Here is a 25,936-nt window from a genome sequence, read left to right on the forward strand (position 1 = left end):
GGTAAATTAGGGTTATTACTCACGGTGGGAGATATGGCTGTTTGTCGACTTCTGCTATCCAGCAGGGCCCGGGTCGGTCGTCCATCCACCCTTATATCCACGATGTATGGACCAGGGCTACGTACTTCCGGATGTGGCTCCATGTAGCCAATTTCCATAGGCTCTGTGGTCTTCCTTCTGGGGCAAAACCGGGCAATGTGACCCCATTCACCACACTCAAAGCACTGGGGTTGTCGAACTCCCGGGATTATGGGTGACTGTTTCTCCTCATATCCAGTCTTCCTTTCTTCTGGTTTCCTCCTCCGTTTGCCTCCATCTGGTGTGTGCCACTTTTGGGCCTTTTTGTATTTGATGTTCAAAGCTCGGCGATGTCATCCTTCCTGGTATACTTGTTGAAGGGAAGCGACTATACCCGGCCTTTTGTTAAGCCAACACAATGTCCACAGCTTCCGCCAATGTAGGCCTGTGGTGTTGCCTAACCCATCTTTGCATTGGGCTCGGCAAGGCTTCTATGAACTGTTCCAGGATTATTTTATCTAGGAGGGGTTGGTTGGCTGGTGTGGGGGATTGCATCCACTTCTCCGTCAGATCTTTAATGCGGTAATATAACTGCCTGGGACTCTCTCCGTTTCTTAACTTGGTGTCCCTTAGCTGAAGGCGATAGGCCTCCTCATCCAGGCCTAGACGGTCCAGTACAGCTGCTTTAATTTCCCCATATGGAGTGTTACCATTGGGTTTCACAGCCTGATATGCACCCTGCATTACCCCAGATAATAAGGGAGCAACATACTGTCCGCAGCGTTCAGGCGGCCATTGCGCATTTCTTGCAATCCTCTCAAAACTTGTGAAGAAAAAGGCTGGATCCTCTCCCTCCTTATACTTCTGGAGCAGGGTGGACGGCACCATGGGTTGGTTCCTCGTGCTGGTCACTGCATCTGTGAGCCTGATAATGTTCTCATGTTGTTTGTCCTGGGCCGTGGTCTGTAGGGTGCCCTGTAATTGGATGGCTTGCTGGAACGCCTGGGGGTCAGCCACTGCCTGTTGCGTTTGCAGCTGTATTAATTGCTGCAACTGCTGTTGGCCATCCGTCAGGGTTTTAATTAGGGTCTCCATCGCGTTGTCGCAAATCCCACCTTCGTCGCCAATGTAGAAATCAAGACCCGGACCAGGTTTGGGTTGCTGAAATTATACTTTATTCTTGTGATTTTAAACTAAAGAAAATATAGTCCATGCACTCCTTGAGAGTTACTCCACTCTTAGGCAGCCTTCCAGGGACGTGATTTAAACCCTCCTAAGTCTCCTTGGTGTCCGGATAGGCCCACCAGTTGTTCCTTCTCTCCTCGTCCTCTTCGTATGACTAGGAAAATCAACAACCAACGCTGGATTAGTTCCCGGGCTTTTATGTGATGTGAGTGAGTTGCTTCCCCCCCAATGGAAACCTCCCCTGTCAATCTGGCTTCTCATTGGCTGGTATTGCCATGTTCCGCCTCCTTTAAAGGTTGCCGTGGTTTCCCAAAGTGCCTGATTCTGCTGCCTGCCAGGAGAGTCAAGCTCCCAGGCAACTCCATCCCGTGAGTCCCTCCCCCCCTTGGAAGTCTCTCTCTCTCGCCATGTGGGTTCGCGCACGCGGCCGCTCCAGAGCGGACCGCCCCGCCGAGCAAGCCGTCTCTCCCTCCTCTCCCTTCCTGGCGGGGAGAGACGCTCCGCGACCACCCGCGCTCCCCGCGGGCCCGCCGCCACCAACCCGGATCCCGGGCTACAAGCCGCGGCGCCACCCCCGGCGGGCTCAGGTAAGGCTGGGTGGGAGGGGGCTGCTCCTTTCGTATCGCGGCCCGTTGCCGCGATCCTGTAGAGTCCCGGGGAGGACGGGTGGGATGGGGCTGCGCTTTCTGTCTCGCGGCCCGTTGCCGCGATCCCGCGGAGTCCCGCTACCCCTCCCGGCACCCCCTCCACTCCGGGTCCCATCTCACAGTCTCTTAACTTATTCCTGCTCGACTATCAGCACCAGTGTGGTGGCTTCTATTTTCAAGGGATAATGGACTCTTGGTGCCTCATAACCAGTTTGGAAGTGCCTCCAAACTCGGTTCCGGGTTCCCTGAATGGGGAAATACCGGGCCATTCCGACCTTGGAGGGCCCTGTATTTCCCCATTTAGGGAACCCAGACCATCCCAATTGCCATTTGAGCCCCCATACGGCTCAATGGGAATGGGGAGCATGCTAACAACAGGCCAGTTAACGACGGGCCCGTTGTTAGCATGCTGGCCCCATCGCGGGACCTCGTAATAGGGCGGTATGGATTTAACAGCGCTGGCAGTTCTACTAGCGCCGTTAAACCCATACCGCCAGGGTCGTAATGAGGCCCTTGGTCTTTTGTATATCACTGTGACGAGGGAGGTCACTCCAGAGTAACACTTGATGCTTTATCTGCCTTGAACATTCCCCCGGACTCCACCTGGGTCTCCCCCAACTCCAGTTACCTTGGCTGTGGTTGGAGTGTGTCTCCAGTTCTTCCCAGGGGTCTCAGGTCGGCTTCTTGCTCACATGCTTCTTCTGCATGTCTTTCTGCCTTTGTTCCTGTTTCGGTGCAGCTCCATGGCACCGTTCTGCTTGCAGTGATCTGGGCTCTGTTTCTGGACCACTCGGTCCATCTCCCGGAGGTCGCACAAGAAACCAACATCCTTGCAGTGTATGTTGGAGTCTGGTCCTTCACGAATCCCAGAGAGCCTCTCCGCCTGCTGCTCGAGGTTCTCTCTCTCATACGCCGTCTGCTTCTCGGTAAGTCTTCTTCTCAGAATTTGAATCTCCCGGGTCAGTGTCTCAGGACGCACGCCAGCTTCCCTCGCTGTGGCTGCAGGCCAGTCACAGAGTCATCCTTCAATCTCTACTTTATACAGCGGGGTCTGCTCCGCGTAACTTCAAAGTCTCTTTCCAGTTATTGTGAGGTCCTCTTCATGCTTCATTATAGTCACTGTAAGGAAGGCATGGTATCAACAGTAAGACAGAAACAAGTGACCACAGTTCAAGGGTATTTATTGAACTTCAACAATGGTGTGATAAATGCCTATCTAACCCTAGATCTACAAATGGTTGCAAGCTACGACCATCAACTAATAATAATGTAGTCCTTGTGGAGTCTCGTCAAAGTAAAAAGGCTTATGCTAAAAAGAAATATTGCCAATCCTTACAGCTAAATACAAAAAGTGTGGGGTAGTGTTCATGAAAAAGAAAGAAGTGTTCACAAAATGATAGGTCAGGATGTTCAGGCTGTTGGCCTCCCTTCTCCACGTTTTCAGCACGGGACAAGGCGGTTCACTCGAGCAAAGCACACTCTGGCTTCTTCGGCATGAGGATACAGTTCCATTGCCAGCATCAGAGCCTTCTCTACCCAAGTCTCTTTACTTCAAAGTCTCTTGATTCAGAGGGCCTGGTGTATCAAAACAAAACACAAAGTTCCTTTCCTCTTATAGGCTAAATTCTTGTGATTCACCTTGGATCCCCCTCAGCCGGGCTCAGATCACTTTTATATCACGATGTTCAGAGAATATTCTTTCTCGGGTGACTCACCGTTCACCCTGGCTCCACCTCAGCCGGGCTCAGATCCTTCCTCTTACACAATAAGTCTCCCTCAGCCGGGCTCGGACCAATTTCGGTTCGCATTAAACTATCGAAGACTTTCAAATGTGCACAGGATTTATCTTGACCCATTGCAGGACCACTTTGATCTCCATTTTCCCTTTTCACAGTTGCCAACCCAGTTGGATACCTAATAGCGACCTTCGAATGAGCACCCAATGAGCACCGAATGGTGCCAGACCACTCTGTCTACGGTATCTTTCTGGCTTCCAAAAGTTAGTCACTCTTCTGGTTTCCAATTATATTTGTGTCGCTCGTTACATACTTTTCACACACAGTGCTCTTTAGATTTCTTCATACAATGTTGCCGCTTGCAACCTTGGTTCTAACACCGGCTGGTCTTGTATCAGTCTCTCCGACTCACCGGCTGTGCTGTCTTTACTGGCGCTGCTTTGGTGTAGGAGCCAAGGACATTACCATGGCGGCAACCGTTCCTCCCTGCCTTAGTTATCGACACGCAAGTGCCCGGGTTACCTTCAACACACACTGCACGTTTCTTCAGCTTTAGTCCACGGTCGTAGGTTTCTTATTTTCCAAGGTTCACGAAAGTAACAGTCTGAAAAGGTTGTGCACTTCCCTCCTTGCAAGCCTCTCTGGCCTCACCGTCATTCTACTTGTATTAAACTGCCATCATGGAATTGCTGCTTCCTCATGTGCTTTGCCTTGCTCAGGGTGTGCTTTCGCGCTCTGCCATTTATCCGGGAGGGGAAGTGTGATGGAAGTCAGGTGTGTGTAATGATCAGTAATGGCCTGACCTTACCTGACTATTGTATTGGAACATGTCAGGTATACGGCTCTGGTGTTAGTCAGTTTTTGCTCACGGTGAGCTGTCTGTGAGAAAGTGTTCTTGTCGGGAAAGTGGGGTGGGTGGCTTGAGTTCCTAAGTATCCTACCTGTAGGATGGGGATAAGGTGTTACAGGGAAGGGGATACCGCATCTCACCATCCAATGTCCCACTCCCCGAAGACTCCTCATCCAGGTGATACTCTCGCACTGGTCAACCCCCATGAAATGAATCCAAAAGCGATAGCCGTTCCCTGGCCACTTGGATGAAAGATCCCCGGGGTCTAGCGGGTGAGACACCTTCAGGTTTCTCACACCACCTTGTCACAGTATTTAGGCTATTCGTCCCAAGGTTATTCTTCTTGTTTGCCTGCATCTTCTTCATCACGGTTATGTTGGATCTTGCAGGTGACACTGAAAAACCTTAAAAAAACACACAGTACTACTCTCAGAATGGTTATTAGATGGTTTAACCAGGGTCATGGATTGTAAGGGACAGGGTTTATGGAGGTTATTCACGGTATGGGAGTCCTTATCCCTATGAGGGGAGTCTCTCCATATGAGGTCCTCCTGCATGTTACCACCCTAGTTAGGTAGCCACCTCACCTCCCTAGCCGCATAGGGAAGGGCTCCCTTATGGGAGTATTGACAAGAACCTGTGAATCGTCACACAATCTATGTTCTCTTTGTTCCTCCTTTCCCTTTTCTGCTAGTGTGGCGACCTCTGTCACCCTTCTTTGCTGTGCAGTCCATCTCCTTCCACCCCAGAGCCACAGCCTCTTCTCAGTCCTGTTTCAGCAGTTGTTTTTAAGTTGTATACATAGCCCACTTCCAATTTAAACAAAGCTTCAAACCCTTTAGTATAAAATACATTATGGGCTATCATGAAACTATCTTTGCAGACAATTTATATTAACTTTCGTTCCAAAGAATGCATCATGGACATGCTTTTGTTTGCAAACATACTGATCTTGAGAACCATACTTAAAATGTTCTTTCTGTCCCAAGTCATTTAAGTTCCAGCGGGTCTAAAATGGGACACCAGTGCCACTTCAAACTTACCATCACTACCTCCGACAATGTAATAATTATGTTAAAACATGATCATAAATACCATCTGCTTTTCTACCCACTTTGGCCGTATCCATCCCATACCAGAGTGCAAGCAGGAGGATCAGATCTGCTTTCTATCTCAACCCTCCCACCCCTGCCAACAATGACAACTCATTGGCTTACCCACTCAGAAGACATGGTGGTCCCACAAGAACTCTTATAAAGTCGTGCCTCCAGGCAACCTAACTGCTCTCAGCTTCAAAAGCGACCGCAAACATAAATACAACGTTTTTAAAGCTGCGGTTTTATTTCTAAGTTTTCCGGGCTCCTCCAGCCCGGAAAACCTAGAAAAAAAATCGCAGCTAGTGCTTATTTTTAAAAAATAAATAAATAGCACTTACCGAGATTCAGCTGCAGCTTTCCTGCTCTGGTCTCCGGTAAGGGGCCTCAGTCAGATCCTATATTACCTTTCCACATTGCTCTACAAAAAAGAGTGGCAGCGAATTGGGAGACACCAGAACCCAATCCGGCTGTGAATAAACATTTGACCAAGAAATACCTCCCTTCCAGTAGTGACCCCAACTACCTGTGTGAACACCCCACTCCAGAGAGTCTGGTGGTACAGGCAGCTACCTCAACTTCTAAGCAAACAGCTTACCCTACCATCCCTCCAGATAGGGGCGACAGAAGAGTAGATGGATGGGCAAGGAAGGTATTTTCTGCAGGGATTATGGTGCTCAAATCGGCCAACTCCACATGTGCCCTTGCAAAATGTACATTCACTCTATGGGACTGCATTTCCATGGCGGCAAAGCACATTCCCGAGGGGGATGAAAGAGACAGGTTCTTAGCTTTATTGCTACCCTAATTATGGCTATGTGTGAGCCTCTTAAGAAAGGTCTGGATTCTGCTGACAGCATCAGCAGAGTCATGGCTACTAGCACCGTTATACGCAGATTTGCTTGGCTGAGGAAGTCGGGTTTTGCACCGCATGTGCAATCCAGATCTCTCAACTTGCACTTTGACGGGTCTCACCTTTTTGGCAAAAAGGCTGACAAAAGCCTTGAGAAGTTGCAGACCTCTAAGGCGGCAGCCAAATCTTTAGGAGCCACTATTGGGCAACCTCAGCCTTTTCGCCCTAGTGGACAACCTTGGAGGGGTAGATCTTTTTGCTACTACTCCTCAGTTGGAAGGGTGAGAGGAATGGCTGGTCAAACAGTCCAAAGATAGTTCCCTCGTGGTGGACGAGGGAGAGGTGTGAAGCCAGCTCAAACAGGGGCATCTTTACCATCTGCCACTGCATCAGCCGCCTCAAAACCTCTCTGAGGTCTTGAGTCACAACTCACCAGTTGGGGGCAGACAGACTCAGCATCTAGAAGAATGGCGAGACATTACTGAGACCCATCTTGGACTTGTGATACTTGAAAAAGTTCCTCAGGAAGGACAAGTTCAAGATGGTCACACGTTCTCAGATCCTTAGGCCCTCCAACTCCAGGATTGGATGGTGGCATTGGACCTTCAGGATGCTTATTTTCATGTGCCAATCAATCTCAAGCACAGAAAATACCTGAGTTGGCAGTGAGTCTCAGGAGACGGGAGATTCACGTCTACCCCTACCTGGACGATTGGCTGATCAGGGCGTGTTCTTGTATTGCTCACCTGGCATCAACGGGGATGCCACTCAGCCTGGCTGGACCCTTCACTCCCTCTCAAACCGCTTCCCTTGGTAATGCTTCAGAGAGTTGGGCCTGCAATACAGGAGTGCTGGGTTCAAACTTAATTGTTCCTTGCTGCTTAACACCCCGCCGCCCTTGAAAACCAGACCTTCCCTCAGACCTGTCTTCACCTTGATTTTTTGTACGATGCACTCTCCGTCCTGCTTCTCAATGCAGGGGCGCGTAGATGGAGCGGGCGTGTTGCGACCGAGTTACTTCACTGGTGGAAGCCCTGTGCGAGTCCAGTCCTGCTGTGACTCCAACTTTGTTAAGGTATGTTGCTTCTTCACAGTTTTGATATTTCAGTCTCTCTTCTTTCTTCCTCCTTATTCCTTTGCTAATGTCTGTTTTCTTTCCTCTAAGTGTGGAAAGTGGTTTTGGCGTTGCCATGCGGATCGGCGTGGAGCATGAATTGGTGAGCGAATGCGCGTTGCGCGGCGTTATTCCGAAAGTAATTTGCGGTGCGTGGCGATCAACTGCCTTTCTTGTGCTAACCTGTGTTTCTTGTCTTGCTTGCAGGTCGCTGTGATGTTCCAGAATAGATGCCGACCACGAGACGTTCGAATCAGGTAGGCGTCTTGTGCTTCCTTAACAGGAATGATTTGGTGCTCACTAATGCTGTTCTTTCTCTCTCTCCTCTCCAGGTTGCGGTGCTCCGGAGAAGCATGCAGCGCCTAGATGCTGGAGTTCTCGGGACTGGCACCTTTTCAAAAGCTCCAGTTCATCAGGGCTGCACTGGATACATCCTTGGGAAAGAGCTTGCCACCCGAGGTGAGGGCTCAAGTCATTCGACAGATGGTCACCAAATTTCAAAGTGCCCAGCGTCTTCCTGGGACCAGAGAAGCCAGATACCAAGGAGAGCAGGTGAAGAGGCTACCACTGAGAGGAGCAACAGCCGACACCCTCAAACCAGGTGAACACAGCCCAATCGGGCACAAAGTCTTTCAGGCGCTCGAAATGTTGCAGAGTCCAGCCGCCAGCACCACCGCAGACACAGCACACCGCATTCCACATGCTGCAAAAAGCAGCGGAGAGACTTAGCCCATACTTCATGGCAATGAGATTTCAAAACCCCCAATATCTACTGGCAATCGACTTTTTGAGGTTACTCGGCCTCATGGCATCCTGCATCTTTCTTGTGCCAGAGGCCTGATTGAGAATGAGATCCCTTCAATGGGCTCTCAAACTCAATGGTCCCAGTTCTCAGGAAAGATGTCAGACCTACTTCAGGTTGCAAACAGGGTCGCACAGGATCTTTTGTGGTGGGCCTGCGAGGACAACATTCTGAAGGGAGAACCCTTTTGGCAACCATGGCCGGAGATAACAGTAGTTACGGACGCCACACTCACGGTCTGGAGAGCCGACACCAGTGACAGTCAGCGGTTGTTGGTCTCGATCAGAGTCCAGACTACATATCAGTCTTTTGGAGCTGAGGGCAATCAGACTAGCGCTGAAGGCCTTCCTGCCCTATGTGCGGGGAAAGAAGGAAAGAATGTCCTGATAATGATGGGCAACACAGTGGCCATGTACTACCTCAACAAGAGAGGAGGTGTAGGGTCACTACCACTGTGCAGTGAGGGCAATGTAGCTCTGGTACTGGGCAGTTCAAGAAGGAATCTCTCTATCAGCAGTTCATCTAGCCGGAGAAGAAAGCATAGCGGCAATGCTCTGACCAGGCAGAGCACAGTCTCACACAAGTGGAGACTAGCTCAGGAAGTCCTTCAAGAGAACCTCACCCTTTGGGGAACCCCTCAAGAGGATCTGTTCGCAACCAGTGTCCACCGGAAGTGCAAACTGTACTGCTCCAGGGAATTTTCACCCAACAGGAGCTCTAGGAGATGCGTTCGTAGTGGACTGAGAGTTTCCACTCCTGTATGCGTTTTCTCCAGTCCCCGGCATTCCTCACATGACCAGGAGGTTGAGAAAGTTTGGGAAACACATGATCCTAATTGCTCCGTATTGGGCGAGGAGGACGTGGTACCCCGACCTTCTGGACATGTCCATCTGTCCTTCAATACCTCTTCCACTAGGAGAGGTCCTTCTCTCGCGAGTGGAGGGTCAGGTACTCCATCCAGAGGTCAAAACACTCAGCCTTCACACATGGTTTCTGAGAGGCTGACATACAAGGATTGGGACCTCCACAATGATGTAATGGAGATTTTGCTTTCGGCCAAAAGGCCAGCAACAAAGTCTTTGTACTGTTACCGTTGGAACACATTCTGCAACTGGCGTAGAGACAAGAATGTAGACTCTTTTCTGTGCAAAACACATGAGGTGTTATCCTTTCTACTATCCTTAGCCAATCTGGGGCTCCAGGTTGGAACTATTAAAGACTATTTGGCGGTGCTATCCATCTTTAAGCGCTCGTCTGAAGAATGTTCATATTTCAGGATTCCACTGGTGACACCATTTCTAAAGGGGCCCATCAAAGTGTTCCCCCACCCATCTCCTTTCCAGGTTCCAATTTGGGACCTTGATCTGGTGCTAAAATGTCGAATGTTGTTAACCTTTAAAACCGTTCTCTTGCTAGATTTAACTTTAGCCCATAGAGTGAGTGAATTGCAGGCACTTTCATCCAAGCCACCTTTTACTATTTTTCATAAGGATAGGGTTGTTCTGAGGGTTAAGCCTTTATTCTTACCCAAAATCATTTCAGATTTTTATATAGGGCAGAACATTATTTTACTTTCTTTCTATCCCTACCTCATCCTAGTAATGAGGAGGAGAGATTACACAGGTTGGACCCTCGTAGAGCTCTGAGCTTTTATATACCCAGACTGTCAAAACTTTGCATTGCCGATCAGCTTTTCATTGGCTATACAGGCCACAAACTTGGTCAGGCTGTTACAAAACAAACCTTATCCAGGTGGATCATTCTGGCGATTTTGGAATGTTACAGACAGGCAGGCAAGGATCCTCCTGAAGGATTTAGGGCCCATTCCAACAGGGGCATGGCTACCTCTGCAGTCCTGCAAAGGGGTGTACCGGTAAAGAGCATTTGTGAGGCAGCAACGTGGTCTTCTATTCACACGTTCACAAAACATTACTGCCTTCAGTCTTCCCTCGGTCAGGATGGGAGCTTTGGAAATGCTGTCCTGCATTTGGTTCATGAAAACCTTTAAAAAACGAAAATTCTTACTCTCTCCACTAAATCTAATCCTATTTTGGGAGTCTATCAAAGATGAGGAATACGTGGGAGTTCACAATCCATTCGAAGAACAAGTTAGTTACCCCTGGTAACGTTCTTTCGACTGGATGTTCCTCCCACATACTCGTCATGGCCCTCCCAACCTACCCCACAGTAGAATTTCCCATGCCATTATAGCTTTCGCTCCTTCATAGTTGAGTACAGTCATTCCTGTGGTTATGCAGGTATTTCTACTGTAAGGATAAAACAGAACTGAAGCCAACGGGTGCTGCGCATGCTATATATACCTTTGATGACATCACCCTCGAGACAGAGGCCCTCGAGAGACATCGAGTCGACTGCATCGATGCACAGCGCCCTCTGCTAAAAAATAAATTCTGAAGCAGCTGAAGCGGATATCGAATATCAAAGATGAGGAATACGTTGGAGGAACATCCAGTCGAAAGAACGTTACCAGGGGTAAGTAACTTGTTCTTCTGCCACTTCCCTCTAGCCCTACTCGTCTGACCTGCCCATTCTTTGCTCCTTGCTCACCAATGCAAAACAAAAGAGGTGATGGCTGGAAGGTTTAGAATTAATCTTAACCTCTGGCATTTCTCTGGGCCTAGAGACCCAAGCTACTCCTTACTGATGAGGCCCAATGAGGCCCAAACATGTCTGGAGATGCTTGTGGTCTCGTACAGAAGGGACGTGACCAAGCAGTTCAGGCTGGACGGCCCCATTTGTGGTGGGACCAAGACTGATTTGCATTTTGTCTTTCCCTTTTTGTAATGGCTTAGCAGGCGAAGAACAATGGTCTGGTGGGTTGCGCAGAGCAATGCCAGAGATACCTGGTTGCCCAAAATCAAGGGGTGGGTCCTGGGAGTCCCTCTGGCGGACATTAGTCCCGATTACGAGAGTCTTATCCAGATTCTTTAGCTCACTATCTTTCACAGAGGAGAAATATCCAAAACATATCAGTCTTTGTCCTGCCCTGGGGCAGTCCAGCACTGAAATGCTAGGCAATTCTTCTCGGAACAAGAGTACCAACAGCAACCCCACACACGTGTTTCAAATGGATTTTGTCCTCCCACGTATTCCTCATCTTGTGATGATTCGTTTCGCCAGCTTCGCTGCATCGGAAAAAAAATTTAGTCAGAGGGCGCTGTGCTCGAGGTCATGGCGTCGAATATCCCTTGACGGGCTCCGTACCGTGTCGACGTCACCGATGGTATAAATGGCTCGAGCCGCGCCCGTTGGCTTCAGTTCTGTTTTTCCGATTGCTTCGCTCTCGTGAACGGCGCGCTTCCAGAATTTCTGTCAAGAAAATGTCTTCTTCTTCGACCGCTTCGACTCCCAAGATGGGGTTTAAGAAGTGTAATGACTGTGGATCGAAGATGTCCATCACCGATCCCCACCGTATCTGTTTGTGGTGTCTGGGCTCAGACCCACGGACTGGCGACTGTGGCTCCTGTCAGTCTATGATGGAGAAGGCCCTCAGTGAGAGGAAAAGTAAGTTAACGGTGGGGCGGGAGGGGTCGAAGGGCTCTTCGAAAGCCTTATCTAAAAAACATAAAAAACTGCCGACTCTAAGGAATCGGAACGATACAAAAAGCACTGAAGAGATCCCAATCTCATTGCAGGTCGAGACGATCTTCTTCGTCTTCCTCAAAAAAGCTCAAGAGGAGACATAGGTCTCCATCATCATCGTCCGATTCGTCAACAGAATTGGTTCGATGTCCGACTAGGTCGGATTCCCCTTCAAAATGGGAGAGCTTTAGAAAAAGAATGTTGCAGGTCTTTGAGAACGCGGCCTTGACCCCCTCGAAGAAACCTCAGAAAAAACAGACCCCGGTTGCTCCTTAGGACGACGCAGGGAAGTCGGGGACTACAACGGTTAAACTAAGTAGTACCCATAGATCTCGAGTCGACAAGTCGCCGAGAGATCCTCGAGTATCGAGTGCCTCTCCGATCCCTCATAAGATACAAAAATTGTCGAAGTCGGATGCAATTTCATCGGCGCTGACAGCTCCGATGCCGAAGCCTGGTTCATCCTCGACGCCTCTATCGAAGGCTTCGTCGAGTGTGTTGAATGTTCCTTCGACTCCTTTCGGAGACTACCTCAAAGAAAACACTGATTTCTTCGACAAATTATGAGGAGGAAGAGAGAAGGTTTTGCAAATACACCCCCAACAGACCCACCAGAACCTCTAACGCAAACCTACTCATAGTCCCTAGGTACAAACGCACTAAAATGGGCGGCAACAGCTTCCAGGTGAAGGCACCCCAACTTTGGAACGCCCTACCACCATCCCTTAGGTCACCTCAAACCTTTACTCACTTCAGACGCAATTATATCCAATGGATAAAGAACAAAGAGCTCTAATTTGTCTAACCCAACACCACACGGCCGCCAACCTAGAACGAATGCTCATCTGCAAACTCCCTAATATATCTGCAATGTAGGTATATGATATGTATAAGCTGTAAGTGATATGTATATGATATGTATAAGCTACCTCACTGTAACACTGTAAGTGATATGTATAAGATATGTATAAGCAACCTGTAACCAAGCTTTGAATAATCTGCTGCTCATGCGCCCTCATTCTCTCGGGTCTGGCGCGCAATACAAATGAATAAACTAAACTAAACTAAACTAAACACCCTTACCAAGATCAGACTTCAATTTTTGAAGAAGCTGGTTCAGATAATGAGGAGGTCACTCCTCTTGGAGTAAAATATGGAACTAGACAAGTTTCAGAGGAACTCATAAATCCTGAGACAAAAATGAGAGACCTATCTGAAACTCTGCATTCTGCTAGTGCTGTAGACACATCACCCGAATTGGAGTTTGCTGCCCTTGACCCTGCAGAACATGCAGACTCAGGGTATAGGAATTTGATGAGTAGGGTGATTGAGTATATGAGTTGGGGAAGAGCCTCCCCTACATTTGAACAAGATGATATGACTGATATTATAGTCAGAGGACCCCGGAAAGATCTGGTTCTTCCCTTTCACAGGGCATTACAAAGAACAGTTGAGAAAAACTGGGAAAAAACCTGATAGCATTGCTGCAGTAGACAGCAATCTCGCAAAAAAGTACAGAACTTCGACTTCTGACCCAGAATACATAACTAGACAACCTACTCCAGAAAGCTTGGTTATTCAGGCAGCTACTACATCCAGGCAGGCAGCATACCCAACCATACCTCTGGACAGGGAGGATAAAAAGGTTGATGCCTGGGCTCGTAAGGTTTTTACTTCCGGTAGCATGGCCTTGAAATCTACCAATGTCACCTGTACCCTGTCCAGGTTCACACATACCCTGTGTTAATGCATTTCGGCGGCGGCTGAGCATATTCCGGAAGGCGAGGAAAGGGAAGGCTTCTTGAATATAGTCAATGACGGTAAAGAGGCAATGGTGGAATGCCTCCAGTCTGGACTGGATACTGCTGATAGTATTAGCAGATCCATGGCATCAAGCACAGTGCTACGCAGATTTGCGTGTTTGAGAAAGTCGGGGTTTGCACCAGATGTACAGACCAGGCTTCTCAAAATGCCCTTTGATGGCTCGAGGCTGTTTGGTAGTAAGGCTGATGAGAGCCTGGAAAAACTACAGACCTCGAAAGCGGCAGCAAAATCCCTTAGTGCCTCCATGCGACAGCCTCAGAAACCCTATTCGGGCTCATCTTCCTGGAAGGGTCGTTCTTTTCGATACTATTCCTCTGTGGGTAGAGGAAGAGGACAGGCTTTTCAAAGGGGCAGAAGAAATGTCACTCGTGGTGGACGAGGAAAGACTACAAAGCCATCTTCAGGAACGGCATCTATGCCCTCAGCCGCTCCTGCAGCCGCCGCCAAATCACTCTGAGGTCCTATCATACAAAACACCAGTGGGAGGCAGGATCTGTTAGCATCTGAAAGAATGGTGAGGCATTACTTCAGATGCTTGGGCACTGGAAACAGTAGCCCAAGGTTACTGCCTTCCCTTCCTAAAAAGACCTCACGATCATCCACCGGGAGCCAGCTCTACCAAGATTCCAGACCCACTCCTTTGGCAGGAAGTTATAACCCTGCTAGAGAAAGGTGCAATAGAACATGTACCTGTAGCGGAGAGGAACAAAGGTTGGTACTCCTATTTTCTCATCCCCAAAAAGGACGGAGGATTGAGACCCATCTTGGATTTGAGAAAATTAAACAAATTCCTCAGTAAGGACAAGTTCAAGATGGTAACCCTTTCTCAGATCCTTCAGGCTCTCCAGCTTCAAGACTGGTTGGTATCATTGGATCTTCAGGATGCTTATTTTCATGTCCCGATCCATCCCAAGCACAGAAAATACCTGAGGTTCGCAGTTGGCGGTTCTCGCTATCAGTTTCGAGTTCTGCCATTCGGGCTGACCTCCGCTCCGAGGGTTTTCACCAAGCTGATGGCGCTTGTGGTAGCGTGTCTCGGGAGAGGGGGGATTCACGTATACCCCTATCTAGACGATTGGCTAATCAGAGCACGTTCCCCAGAACAAGTTCAGGAACACCTGTCGATCACCTGCCACTTCCTCCACAACCTGGGCTTCGTCCTCAATTTCAAGAAGTCCCACATGGTACCATCCCAACAGCTCCAGTTTATCAGAGCAGTCTTGGACACTTCCTCGGGGAAAGCCTCGCCACCCGAGATGAGAGCTCTCCACATCCAGCAGATGGTAACAAAATTCCAGAAAGCCCAGCATCTGCTGGCCTTCGATTTCCTGAGGTTGCTCGACCTCATGGCATCCAGCATTTTTCTGGTGCCAGAGGCCAGATTGAGAATGAGATCCCTCCAATGGGCCCTCAGAACTCAGTGGTCCCAATTCTCAGGGGATATGTCAGATCTTCTGCAAGTTCCGAGCGCAGTTGCTCATGATCTTTCATGGTGGGCTTGCAACAACAACATTCTCAAGGGAGAATCCTTTTGGCAACCATGGCCGGAGATAACAGTAGTGACGGACACCTCACTCACGGGGTGGGGAGCACACACCAACAATCTGGCAATCAACGGACGTTGGTCTCCATCAGAGTCCAGACTACACATCAACCTTTTGGAGCTGAGGGCAATCAGACTAGCTCTGAAGGCCTTCCTGCCCTCTGTACAGAGAAAGAATGTCCTGATAATGACGGACAACACAGTGGCCATGTACTACCTCAACAAAAGAGGAGGCGTAGGATCACTACCTCTGTGGAGCTCTGGTTCTGGGCAATACAAGAGGGAATCTCTCTATCGGCAGTTCACCTAGCCGGAGAGCAGAACACGGCGGCAGACACTCTGAGCAGGCAGAGCACAGTCTCCCACGAGTGGGAGTTAGCTCAGGAAGTCCTTCTGGAGATCTTCACCCTTTGGGGAACCCCTCAAGTGGATCTTTTCGCAACCTCGGTAAACCGGAAGTGCGATCAGTATTGCTCAAGGGAATTTTCTTCGCGTTCGTAGTGGATTGGGATTTTCTCCTGCTGTACGCGTTTCCTCCAGTCCCCATGATTCCTCAAGTAATCAGGTGGCTGAGAAAGTTCAGGAAAACCATGATCCTAATTGCCCCGGACTGGGCCAGGAGAACGTGGTACCCGGACCTTCTGGACATATCCATCTGCCCTCCAGTATGTCTTCCACAAAGAGAGGATCTTCTCTCGCAAGAAGGTCGAGTTCTGCATTCAGAGGTCAAAACGGTCAACCTTCATGCATGGTTTCTGAGAGGTTGAGATACAAGGATTGGGATCTTCCGGATGACGTAATGGAGATTTTGCTTTCGGCCAGGAGGCCAGCAACAAAATCCTTGTACCGGTGTCGTTGGAATAAATTCAGTAACTGGGACAAGGATAGAGATGTGGACCCTTTTCAATGTGGCACACCAATGGTGCTTTCTTTCCTGTTACATCTAGCCAATCTGGGGCTCCAGTTCGGAACAATTAAAGGATACCTTGATGCGCTGTCCATTTTTAAGCGTTCCTCGGAAGAGGTTTCTTACTTCAAGATACCATTAATAATACAGTTCCTGAAAGGACTTACAAATGTATATCCACCAATACCATTTCATGTTCCAACTTGGGATTTGAATTTAGTTCTTAAATTCTTAACATGTATACCGTTTGAGCCTCTGCACTCATGTCCATTGAGGCTTTTAACACTAAAAACTGTCCTTCTTGTGGCATTAACATCAGACCGCACGCAGGGTTAGTGAACTACAGGCTCTCTCATGTAAACCTCCATACACCACATTTTACAAAGACAAAGTAGTTCTGAAAGTTAAACCATCTTTCTTACCGAAAGTAGTTTCCGACTTCCATTTGTCGCAGAAAATTTTTTACCAACATTTTATCCTCCTCCTCATTTGGGAAAAGAAGAGGAGAGATTACATAGACTGAACCCTAAAAAGGCTCTCAGCTTTTACATTGCAAGAATGGCAAAATTATGTCAAGACGACCAACTTTTTGTGGGCTACGCAGGTCGTAAATTGGGGTTGGCGGTGACAAAACAAACCATATCCCACTGGATTATTCTAGCTATATTGGAATGTTACAGATTAGCAGGAAAAGATCCACTGGATGGGCTACGTGCTCACTCCACAAGGGGAATGGCCACTTCTGCGGCTTTGAAGAGGGGAGTCCCGGCAAAAGATATTTGCTCAGCTGCAACATGGGCATCAATGCATACCTTTATCAAGCATTACTGTTTAGATACCTCATCCTCAAATGAGGGACTATTTGCCAGAGCGGTACTTCACTCTGTACACGAAAACAAGAACTAGTACTCCCACCTCCAAATTGATCACTGCTATGGGAGTCTATCACAAGATGAGGAATACGTGGGAGGACACAATCCATTCGAAGAACAAGTTACTTACCAACTGTAACGTTCTTTCGACTGGATGTTCCTCCCACGTATTCCTCATCGACCCTCCCAACCTACCCCGCAGTATAGTTTATACTTTCTTACAATTTCCTCTCACGATGGGCCTATCAGTCACAGCATACGCCTAGATGTTCCATGAGTATTTCTTTGAGAAAACAGAACTGAAGCCAAGGGGCGCGGCTCGAGCCATTTATACCATCGTGACGTCAACACGGTACGGAGCCCGTCGAAGGATATTCGACGCCACAACCTCAAGCACAGCGCCCTCTGCCAAAAAATGTTTTCCGATGCAGCAAAGCTGGCGAAACGAATTATCACAAGATGAGGAATACGTGGGAGGAACATCCAGTCGTAAGAACGTTACAGTTGGTAAGTAACTTGTTCTTCTGTCTGGTTGGACCTGATCAGTAGGGTGGAGCTGTGCCTCTCTAAGAATAGTGAGCAAAGGGGTCCATGTCCGGATTCCCCTAGTAACTTAGGGCGAGACCCAAAGTTACTTCAATTATGCAAAAAACAAGGTGGGACCTGGGTAAGGCTCTCGTAACCGGGACTAATATCCGGCAGAGGGACTCTGAGGCCCCCCCCACCCCTGTTTTTTGCATGATATGATAATAATATCCAGACTTATGCCCTAGTGTTCTAGTGTTCGAGGAATTAGCCATTCGTTTTGAAAAAAACCTTTTCTTTTTATTTGTTCTTTTATAACACGCTTAATACTGGAGACCAATTTCTAAGCGCAAGACCGGTATTTGAACCTCTGTTGCTATGCGTTGTCTTGCTTCCAAGACAAACGCGTTGTCCATGAGCTATCCTCCCGGCCCTGAAGAGTATTGGTTTCCAATAGTGATTCCAAATATGCAAAATTTAACTATTTTCAACAAAAAGGCTTGGATTGCTTCAAATCCTACTCTCTTATTGCTGCCTGTTACAATATCCATTCGGATAAGCTCCATTTTGGGATAATTGTAGCAGACCTCGACTTTAGTAGCTGTTCTAGTGATAACCGAGAGCAGGGCTAAATGACATTTTTCCAAGGTTTCCAATGCTACCCAAAAAGAAACACATCTGTAATCTTTTGCTTGTGCATGAAGTGCTGGCAGTGCAGCAATGTATTTCCATTTGAAGCTCAGACTCTGGTCTCAGTTCAGTCTGCTAGAGGCCCTTTATTCTTGCACAACTCTACCTTTCTTGCTCACATAGAGAAATGAACTCTGACAACCACCACCCAACGCTAGATGGATTCTAGAATGCTATTAGATTAAAAAAACAAAGACCTATTCTGTTAGACATCTGATTGCACCAAAATGTTTGACAGGTGTGATTTAGTATATACTGTGCTCCTTATCACCGTGTCCCAACACTGAGAACCTGTCAGAGGGAAAATAGCATACTGCAGTGATACCTGGGTTTCTAGACCTTTATTTTAGATATGAACGTGAGGGGGTGGGTGTAGAGGGAGTTTTGTGAAAAGTGGAAATGGTAGGCATAACTATTGGAAAGGATCAAAGACATGAACATGAGATGGGAATGTGTTTGTATAAATAAGGGCGCGTGTAGAGTCAACGCCTCTATTCCGTGTGTAGGTTGTTAGTAGTGCTGTGCAGTGATCTTGATATATTTAGGCATGTATTCTATGGGCCATATGTGGTGACAACAATTAGTTATACTGGGAGTGGTTGGTTACACAATGTGCTCAAATAGTCCAATTTAGTCAAAGCCTGGTAGAATAGGTTGTGCTTAAACTTCTCCAATCCATACTAAATCAAGCAAATAACCTGATATTGCTGAGGTTTATGCATTCAATGCATTTAAGTCTGAGAAGACTATTTAAGACAGAGGAGTCTCTGGGTTGTGAAGAAGGGACAGCAAAGACCAGGAATTAAAAGATTAATGTAATTCTTTATTAAGCGGTCTGCGGACACATTTCTGGTCCAAACAAAAAACAAACCTGAGCATGATTGCCCACTGATGTTTAGTAAACATAACTATAAACATGAAATGGGAATTCTGCATATGATAAAAGTAATTTGTGAGCTAAACCTTACTTTATGTACTTCCGAGTCTATTGATGTATAGTTGTGGATTAGAACCAAAATGTTCCTTAATTAAACATTACATTTATCTTATTTGATGAAAACTTTGTTTTCTTTATGTGGACACAAAGGGCCTGATTCACAGAGCGTTTTCCTATGGGATTGCACCATTATAAAACGCTTCTGTGAATCCGGCCCAAAATGTCTATTTGGTTGTGTATGTTTGAAGCTATATTAACATGTTTACATCTTTTCCAGGAATCTTCCCCTTGCAATCATCATTTCATTGCCCATCGTGACTGTAGTTTATGTGCTGACAAACTTGGCCTATTTCACCACCCTCACAGTGGATCAAATGCTGAATTCAGAAGCTGTTGCAGTGGTAAGTGTGTGTGTGTGTATGTTTGTTTTGCTTATAAACACTCTTAAAGGGGTAGTTCGGTCAGAAATGTTATTGGCCCATTCGATCGTGCATGTTTTTAAGATTTTCAAAGCAACTTACCAGACTTTTTCTCACTTTAACATATGCAAAAACTACAGGTCGGGTACCACCATCTTGTGCTAATCTTATCCGTTGATCCATCGCCCTATGTTCAAGTGCCCTTGCGGCACTAATTCAGATCACCCGCCCCTAATCACTAGACGCTCACGCCCCATTTCAAAACCCCAATGCACGTCTCATGCCAACGTCCTCTGTGCGCAATCTATTGACATGTCCCCATGAAAATGCCAAGATGCCTCGTTCCTCGACAAGTGTAAACAAACCCTTGCTGATCAGACAACGTTGGAGTTTCTTTTTCCTTCATGTCAGTGGATTTCATTTCAAACTTCCCTGACTTGTTTCTGCTCTGTTCAGCTATCTGTCAAGTACGACACACTGAAAACCGGTAACAGTAACTCAGTAGTCGCTTTTCATTTCTTATATTATGGACAAATGTCTTGCCCAAACCATATTTAAACATGTGTCCTTGTGAACTTTTAAAGTTTGAGACTATTAATCTTGTCTTTTCACAATGTGTTTTTGTAACATGGCTGTTTCTTCTCTTGTCTTTCTTTAAGATTCATTGTTATTGGGAAACCTCTTTTCTTTACTGTATGATATATGATATGATACGGCATTTATAACGTGGCTATACACAAGTGTTTTAAGGCGCAATGAGGCAAGGGAGGGGGAGCAAGGGGAGGACAGACAACGACCCTACCCGGCCAGGTGTCATTCAGATCGCGCAACTGCATGGGATGGGGAAAGGGAAAGTGCAGGGGGAGGGGAAAGGGACAGTGCAGTACAAGGGAAAGTAATCACAATAGTAAGTAACGGCCGGCAGGTGTCAAGTGCAGGTGATGGGACTGTAGGGATAATTACAGGAATCAGGTGTCAAGTGCAGGTGATGGGAGTGTAGGGATACAGGAACAGTCCCAAGTGCAGGGGTTGCCAGGCAGCCAGTGCAGGTGTGTGTGACTGGCGGGGAAGGGACCTGGGCCCGAGGTCAGAGGGTGGCCAGGTAACCCTTACAGTTTCAGCCAGGAGGTCAACAGGGGAGAGGAGGAGAAAAAGCAGAAGCAAAGCAAAAGGTTTTGAGGTGCTTCCGGAACCAGAGATGGTTCTCTTCAAGTTTCAGTGAAGCAGGGAGGCTGTTCCAGAGGGAGGCCCCAGCCTAGGAAAGAGATCTACCACCAACTCGTTGCTTGGAGAAGCGACTGACCCTGAGGGAGTTGGAGGCGGATGAGCGAAGGGCTCGAGAAGGAAGATATTTAGGAAGAGCGAGTTGAAGGTATTGAGGCCCCAGGCCCCAGAAGGCCTTGTGTACAATGCAGAGGGTTTTGAACTTAATCCTCACAGCCACTGGGAGCCAGTGCAGAGATTTCAGTCCTGGAGAGATACAATCCCAGGGGTTGAGGCCACGGACAAGTCTCGCAGTCCTGTTCTGGATGAGTTGCAGAGAGCGGAGAGTAGAGGCAGGCATATTTAGAAAGAAGCTGTTGCAATAGTCCAGCCTAGAGAGAACCAGAGTTCTAGAGACGGTGACCTTCTGGGCGAAGGACAGGAAAGGAGGAATACCTGTGAGGAGAGAAGGAGAGTGTAGAGTTGAAGATGACCCCGAGGTTCTTAGCCTTGCAGGTGGGAGTAGGAAGAGGGCCAAGAGAGACCGGCCAGAGATATACAGGAAAGGAGGGAGTGGGTGTGCCGATGAGGAGAATCTCAGTCTTACTGGCATTAAGGCAGAGGTCATTGGCGACACACCACTCTTGGATAGCAGACAGACAGTCAGTGATGAGAGATGGAGAGGAGTTGGCAGAGGGTAGCCTGAAAATGAGCTGAGTGTCCTCTGCATAAAACTGAAATTTGGGGCATAGAACGGTAAGGCGGTGGGCAATAAATGCCAGTTATTGGTTGAACTGCCAGGGAGAGAAGTTAGACCCCTGGGGGACACCACAGGTAGAGAAAAAGATAGCAGAGGAAGGACCCAAGTTGGACTTGGGAGGGTCGGTCAGTGAGGAAAGAGGTCAGCAACGCCAGGGCCTGCCCGGCGATACCCATGTTATCACAGAGACATTTGAGCAGGATGGCATGTTTGACCATGTCAAAGGTGGAAGAGAGATCAAGCAGGATGAGGACACAGGAGGTGTTAGAATCAAGGTTGGAGAGCAGGTCTTCACGGATGTTCAGGAGAGCAGTTTCTGTGCTTCTGGCAGCTCTGAAGCCAGACTGATGGTCATGAAGGCAACCAACAGATTCAGTGTGGAGATTGAGAATGGGCGATGGCCAGCTTTTCCAGGAGTTTACCCAGGAAGGTAGTGATGGAGATTGGGTGATAGTTAGCCAGGCAGGAGGGGTCGGCAGAGGGTTTCTTAAGAAGAGGGTGCACAAGGGAGTGCTTCAGGGGGGATGGGATGACTCCATTGGCGAAGGAGTGGTTGTAGAAGTCGGCCAGGGCAGGAGCTAGGGAGTCGATGTGGTCCTTAATGGTTTTTGGAGGAACAGGGGTGAACCTGTTTGGACGAGACTTTCATAGATCGGACTTGTCCAGAAACCTTGTCAGAGGAGAACAGTGGAAAGGCAGAAAAGGAGGGAGGAGAGGTGGCTGCAGATGGGCCAGAGGAAGGGAGTAGAGGGTGGGAGGGGAGAGGAGGAGAATGAGGACAGGATGTCCTGAGTTGTAGAGATGAAGTGAGAAGCCAGGGCCGTGCAGAGGGCCTGGGAAGGGACAGGAGAGGTAGAGGCTGCGGCAGGGTTGGCCAGTTCCTTGTAGATTTTAAACAGTTCAGCCGAGTTGTTGGATGCCACAGAGACCCGTGCTTGGATATGAGCTCTCTTCTTGCTGAGGAAAGAGAGCCAGTATTGCCTTTGGAGCAGGCGGCAGGCCAGTTTGTCAGAGGGTGTACATGAAGCATGCCATTTCCACTCAGCCACAAACCCAAACGTTTTTATTTACCTCACTGTTGATTCTGTGCTTATTCACTATTCAGGAACTATGGTAACAATTCAGCCCTACCTGTACGAGCCCGAATACTCAGAAGAAGACATTCTTGAAAGCGAAAACAACTCAAAACCATGTGGAATCGGATGAAAGTCATGAGGATCAATAACCAGAGCCTGAACCCAGTCACATGGAACACTTTCCACCTGGTTCATCTGTCATTGTTGTGAGCTTATGCCTACTCTGGTGGAGAACTGCTGTTGCAGGGAAACCTCTGGCTGCTTGGCCTACATTGCCGAAGAGACACACCACCGCTATGCTTTACCGAGCTGCGTATGACTTCAGGACAGCCTGCCTTATAAGATCAGTGTTTCGAATGATGATGGTCCTTCTGCACGAACTTTGAGCTACAGTTCACCCTCGTAATCCAACTAAACAGTAAGTTCACTGTGTATATGTTGTGTGTTTGACGACCGGGACAGCAAACATAATATTTTGTTCCCCTGGATCAATGACGAAATAATGTTTCTGTAAATTGAATACATTACTCATTATAATGTGAAACACAAGTGTTCATGTTTAGATTTATCGTCCGAACAATTACGTTTCTTTCACTTGGAAGAATCTCCCAAACTGTTTTTGCTGGAACGTGCTTTCACATTTGAAATTGATCCCGACTTGAAATCACAAGTACTGTCAGTACTTTGCACGAAAAGGTACTTTTTAAAGCATATCAATGCCTTCCATTTTACATGGTAATTCAAACAAAGAAAAAGGCTGGTATTAGGTTAATTCAAGTAAACTATTTCTGTATCTCTTACACAGGCGGTAGAGATTTGTGGCATAATGTGCCTTTACATGGTGGATTCATGGAAGACTGGGATTTCGTGTTTGACGAGTAATGCCTGTGTGATTCGAACCATTTGTGATGAATTCCCCAGTGACCACATACAATACAGTGGATTTATACAGACAGTACCTGGACTGCAGCAATATAGTTTGTAGTGTCATTGCCATCCACTTTTAGCAAACTAATTTTAAAAAATGAGTTAATCAGAACAGTTGTTAGAAATTTGTTGTAAGTCCACAACACGTCCAAACATTTAAGAGTATTGTAAAAGATTGGTGTGCTTTGACAAGTTTACTGGCCTATCACGCTCCCCTCATCCACATCCACCCCCCTCCGCTATAAATGACAGCTCGCACCTGTGGGCATGCGCTCGCAAGGGGGTTGGGAAGATGGGAGCGCTCAAGCTGCTGGGCACCCTTATCCACATGGCCAACCTAGACCTGATGTCTCCAGACTCCCCTTTGAAGACCCCGTCCCTGCAATCTACATATGTCTGTTTCCTTTGACTGTGTTTCATGCCTATCACGCTCCCCTCATCCACATCTATCCCCCCTCCGCTATCAATGACAGTTTGCACCTTTGGGCGTGCGCTCGCAAGGGAGCTGGGTGGATGGGAACGGTAAGGTGCCAAATACCATGTACACCACCAAGGGTTCTTTCGCATGGGGACCCTTATCCACATGGCCACCTCAGACTTGGTGTCACACCTGTGGGAGAGCAATCGCAAGGGCTGCATTGGCGGGATTGAGGAGGTCAGACATTCACATACAAACCCACTTCTGTCATCTTTTATAAACACTGTGGGAGTTAACAAGCAAACATCTGTGAGATCGGCAGCAGATATCGCCAGCTCTCCACTTTATACCTTGCTTGCTGAGTCGGCTCATCTGTTCTTCTAAGTAACTGTTAGTCAACTTTTTCTATTGTTTTCTGTAGTGTCAACATTCTCTGATAGGCCACTTTCTATTGCTTTATACTCCACGTACACCCTATTCTCATTTTATTTTATTTAAAAAGTCTACACTATTATCAACTGCCTTATGCATTTTTATCTCTGTAATTAGCACATAACGTTACAGAGTATTGTTTCCAAATGTTATCTTTCATAGTGCATGTTTTCAATGCATGTTTGCTTTAGGTGCCGTTTTTTTATAAAGCAATAGTTTTTTTATTATGAAAGGAATATGATGTTTGATTAAACTCACTGTGATACTTTTTAATAGTAATATTTATTTATATTTATTTGACAGATCATAGGGACAATCCAACAATGCCTTCTTGTATCGTTTTGGGTTGCACTTATAACAGCCATGCTTAAAGTCTGAGTACAGTACTGCATGTATTTCCAAGGATTAAAATTTCATAAGAAAATGGCTCTTGAGATGCGGATTTCCAGTGTCCGAAATTGAAAGTAGAGCAAATGATGTATTGGATGACGTGAGGGGCAATTGATTCCGCGTCTGCAGCATGCACTTCTCAGAAGAAATGTACCAACAATCACAGTACACTAAAAAGCGTCGCCCCAGACTCCTTCCCAAATTTCTTCCCAATGTAGTTCCAACTGAATTTCAGCACACGCTGACCCAGCTGAGTAGTGGACGCTGAATTTTTAAATGTATTTGACCATTCTCTTAATTTGCCTGTATAATATGTCTTATAAATTACCACTCAATATATTGAAATAAGTCTGTGAACATGTAACATAATGAACGTTTTTCAGTTTTTTGGGAATATTTCCATTGATATTTTACTCCACAAATTTCCTTTGTGACACGATGTAATGTGGTTTGTATATTTTGAACTTTGGATTACTTTGTGTATCCCTACTTTAGAGTACTTGAATAGTACAGTGCAATGGGAGCCTTTCCAAACGCGCACTCACATTGCGTCCTTTAAAAATAGGTCATTTTTATAAAATCACCATGTCTGCATTTACGTAGATCGCTCTGATGGAATTACAGACCGGTCCCGTGGAGGACACCACAGACATGTCCAACATCCTAATGGTGAGGCCAAGCAACTTGCACACCGATTTTTATTAATAATTTTTGATGTGGTCTAGATTATAATACTAATGTCCATTTTCTATTGAACAATGGTATGAAAATATACATCGATTTAAAGGACTGTGATGCTACATCAACCACTATTCCGGAGTCAACAGCAACCTCACTCACCTTTTCAAATAATGTATTTAGAATACTCCTTCAGATGTGACTATAAACACTATGGGCCTCATTACGAGTTTGGAGGTAGCCATGCCCTTAATAAGGGCATGGCTACCCCCAAACCCGGGTCCGGGTTCCCTGAATGGGGAAATACCGGGCCATGCTGACCTTGGAGGGCCCGGTATTTCCCCATGAAGGGAACCCGGACCCGGTCCATCCCCATTCCCATTTGAGCCCCCAAAGGGCTCAATGGGAATGGGACGCATGCTATCAACGGGCC

General features: G+C 47.3%; 1 protein-coding gene across 2 annotated transcripts in view; it reads left to right on the forward strand.

The window, feature by feature from the left end:
• The window catches only part of SLC7A5 (solute carrier family 7 member 5), a 657,550-nt gene that overhangs the window by 337,955 nt on the left and 293,659 nt on the right, over window positions 1-25,936 (forward strand). For both annotated transcript variants that reach the window (XM_069636161.1, XM_069636164.1), the window contains exon 5: window positions 19,478-19,601. In XM_069636161.1, the coding sequence (XP_069492262.1) occupies window positions 19,478-19,601 (124 nt within the window). The remainder of the gene's footprint in view (window positions 1-19,477; window positions 19,602-25,936) is intronic.

Source organism: Ambystoma mexicanum, chromosome 1q, assembly GCF_040938575.1.
Source record: "Ambystoma mexicanum isolate Mex_15411 chromosome 1q, UKY_AmexF1_1, whole genome shotgun sequence".
Taxonomy (NCBI): domain Eukaryota; kingdom Metazoa; phylum Chordata; class Amphibia; order Caudata; family Ambystomatidae; genus Ambystoma; species Ambystoma mexicanum.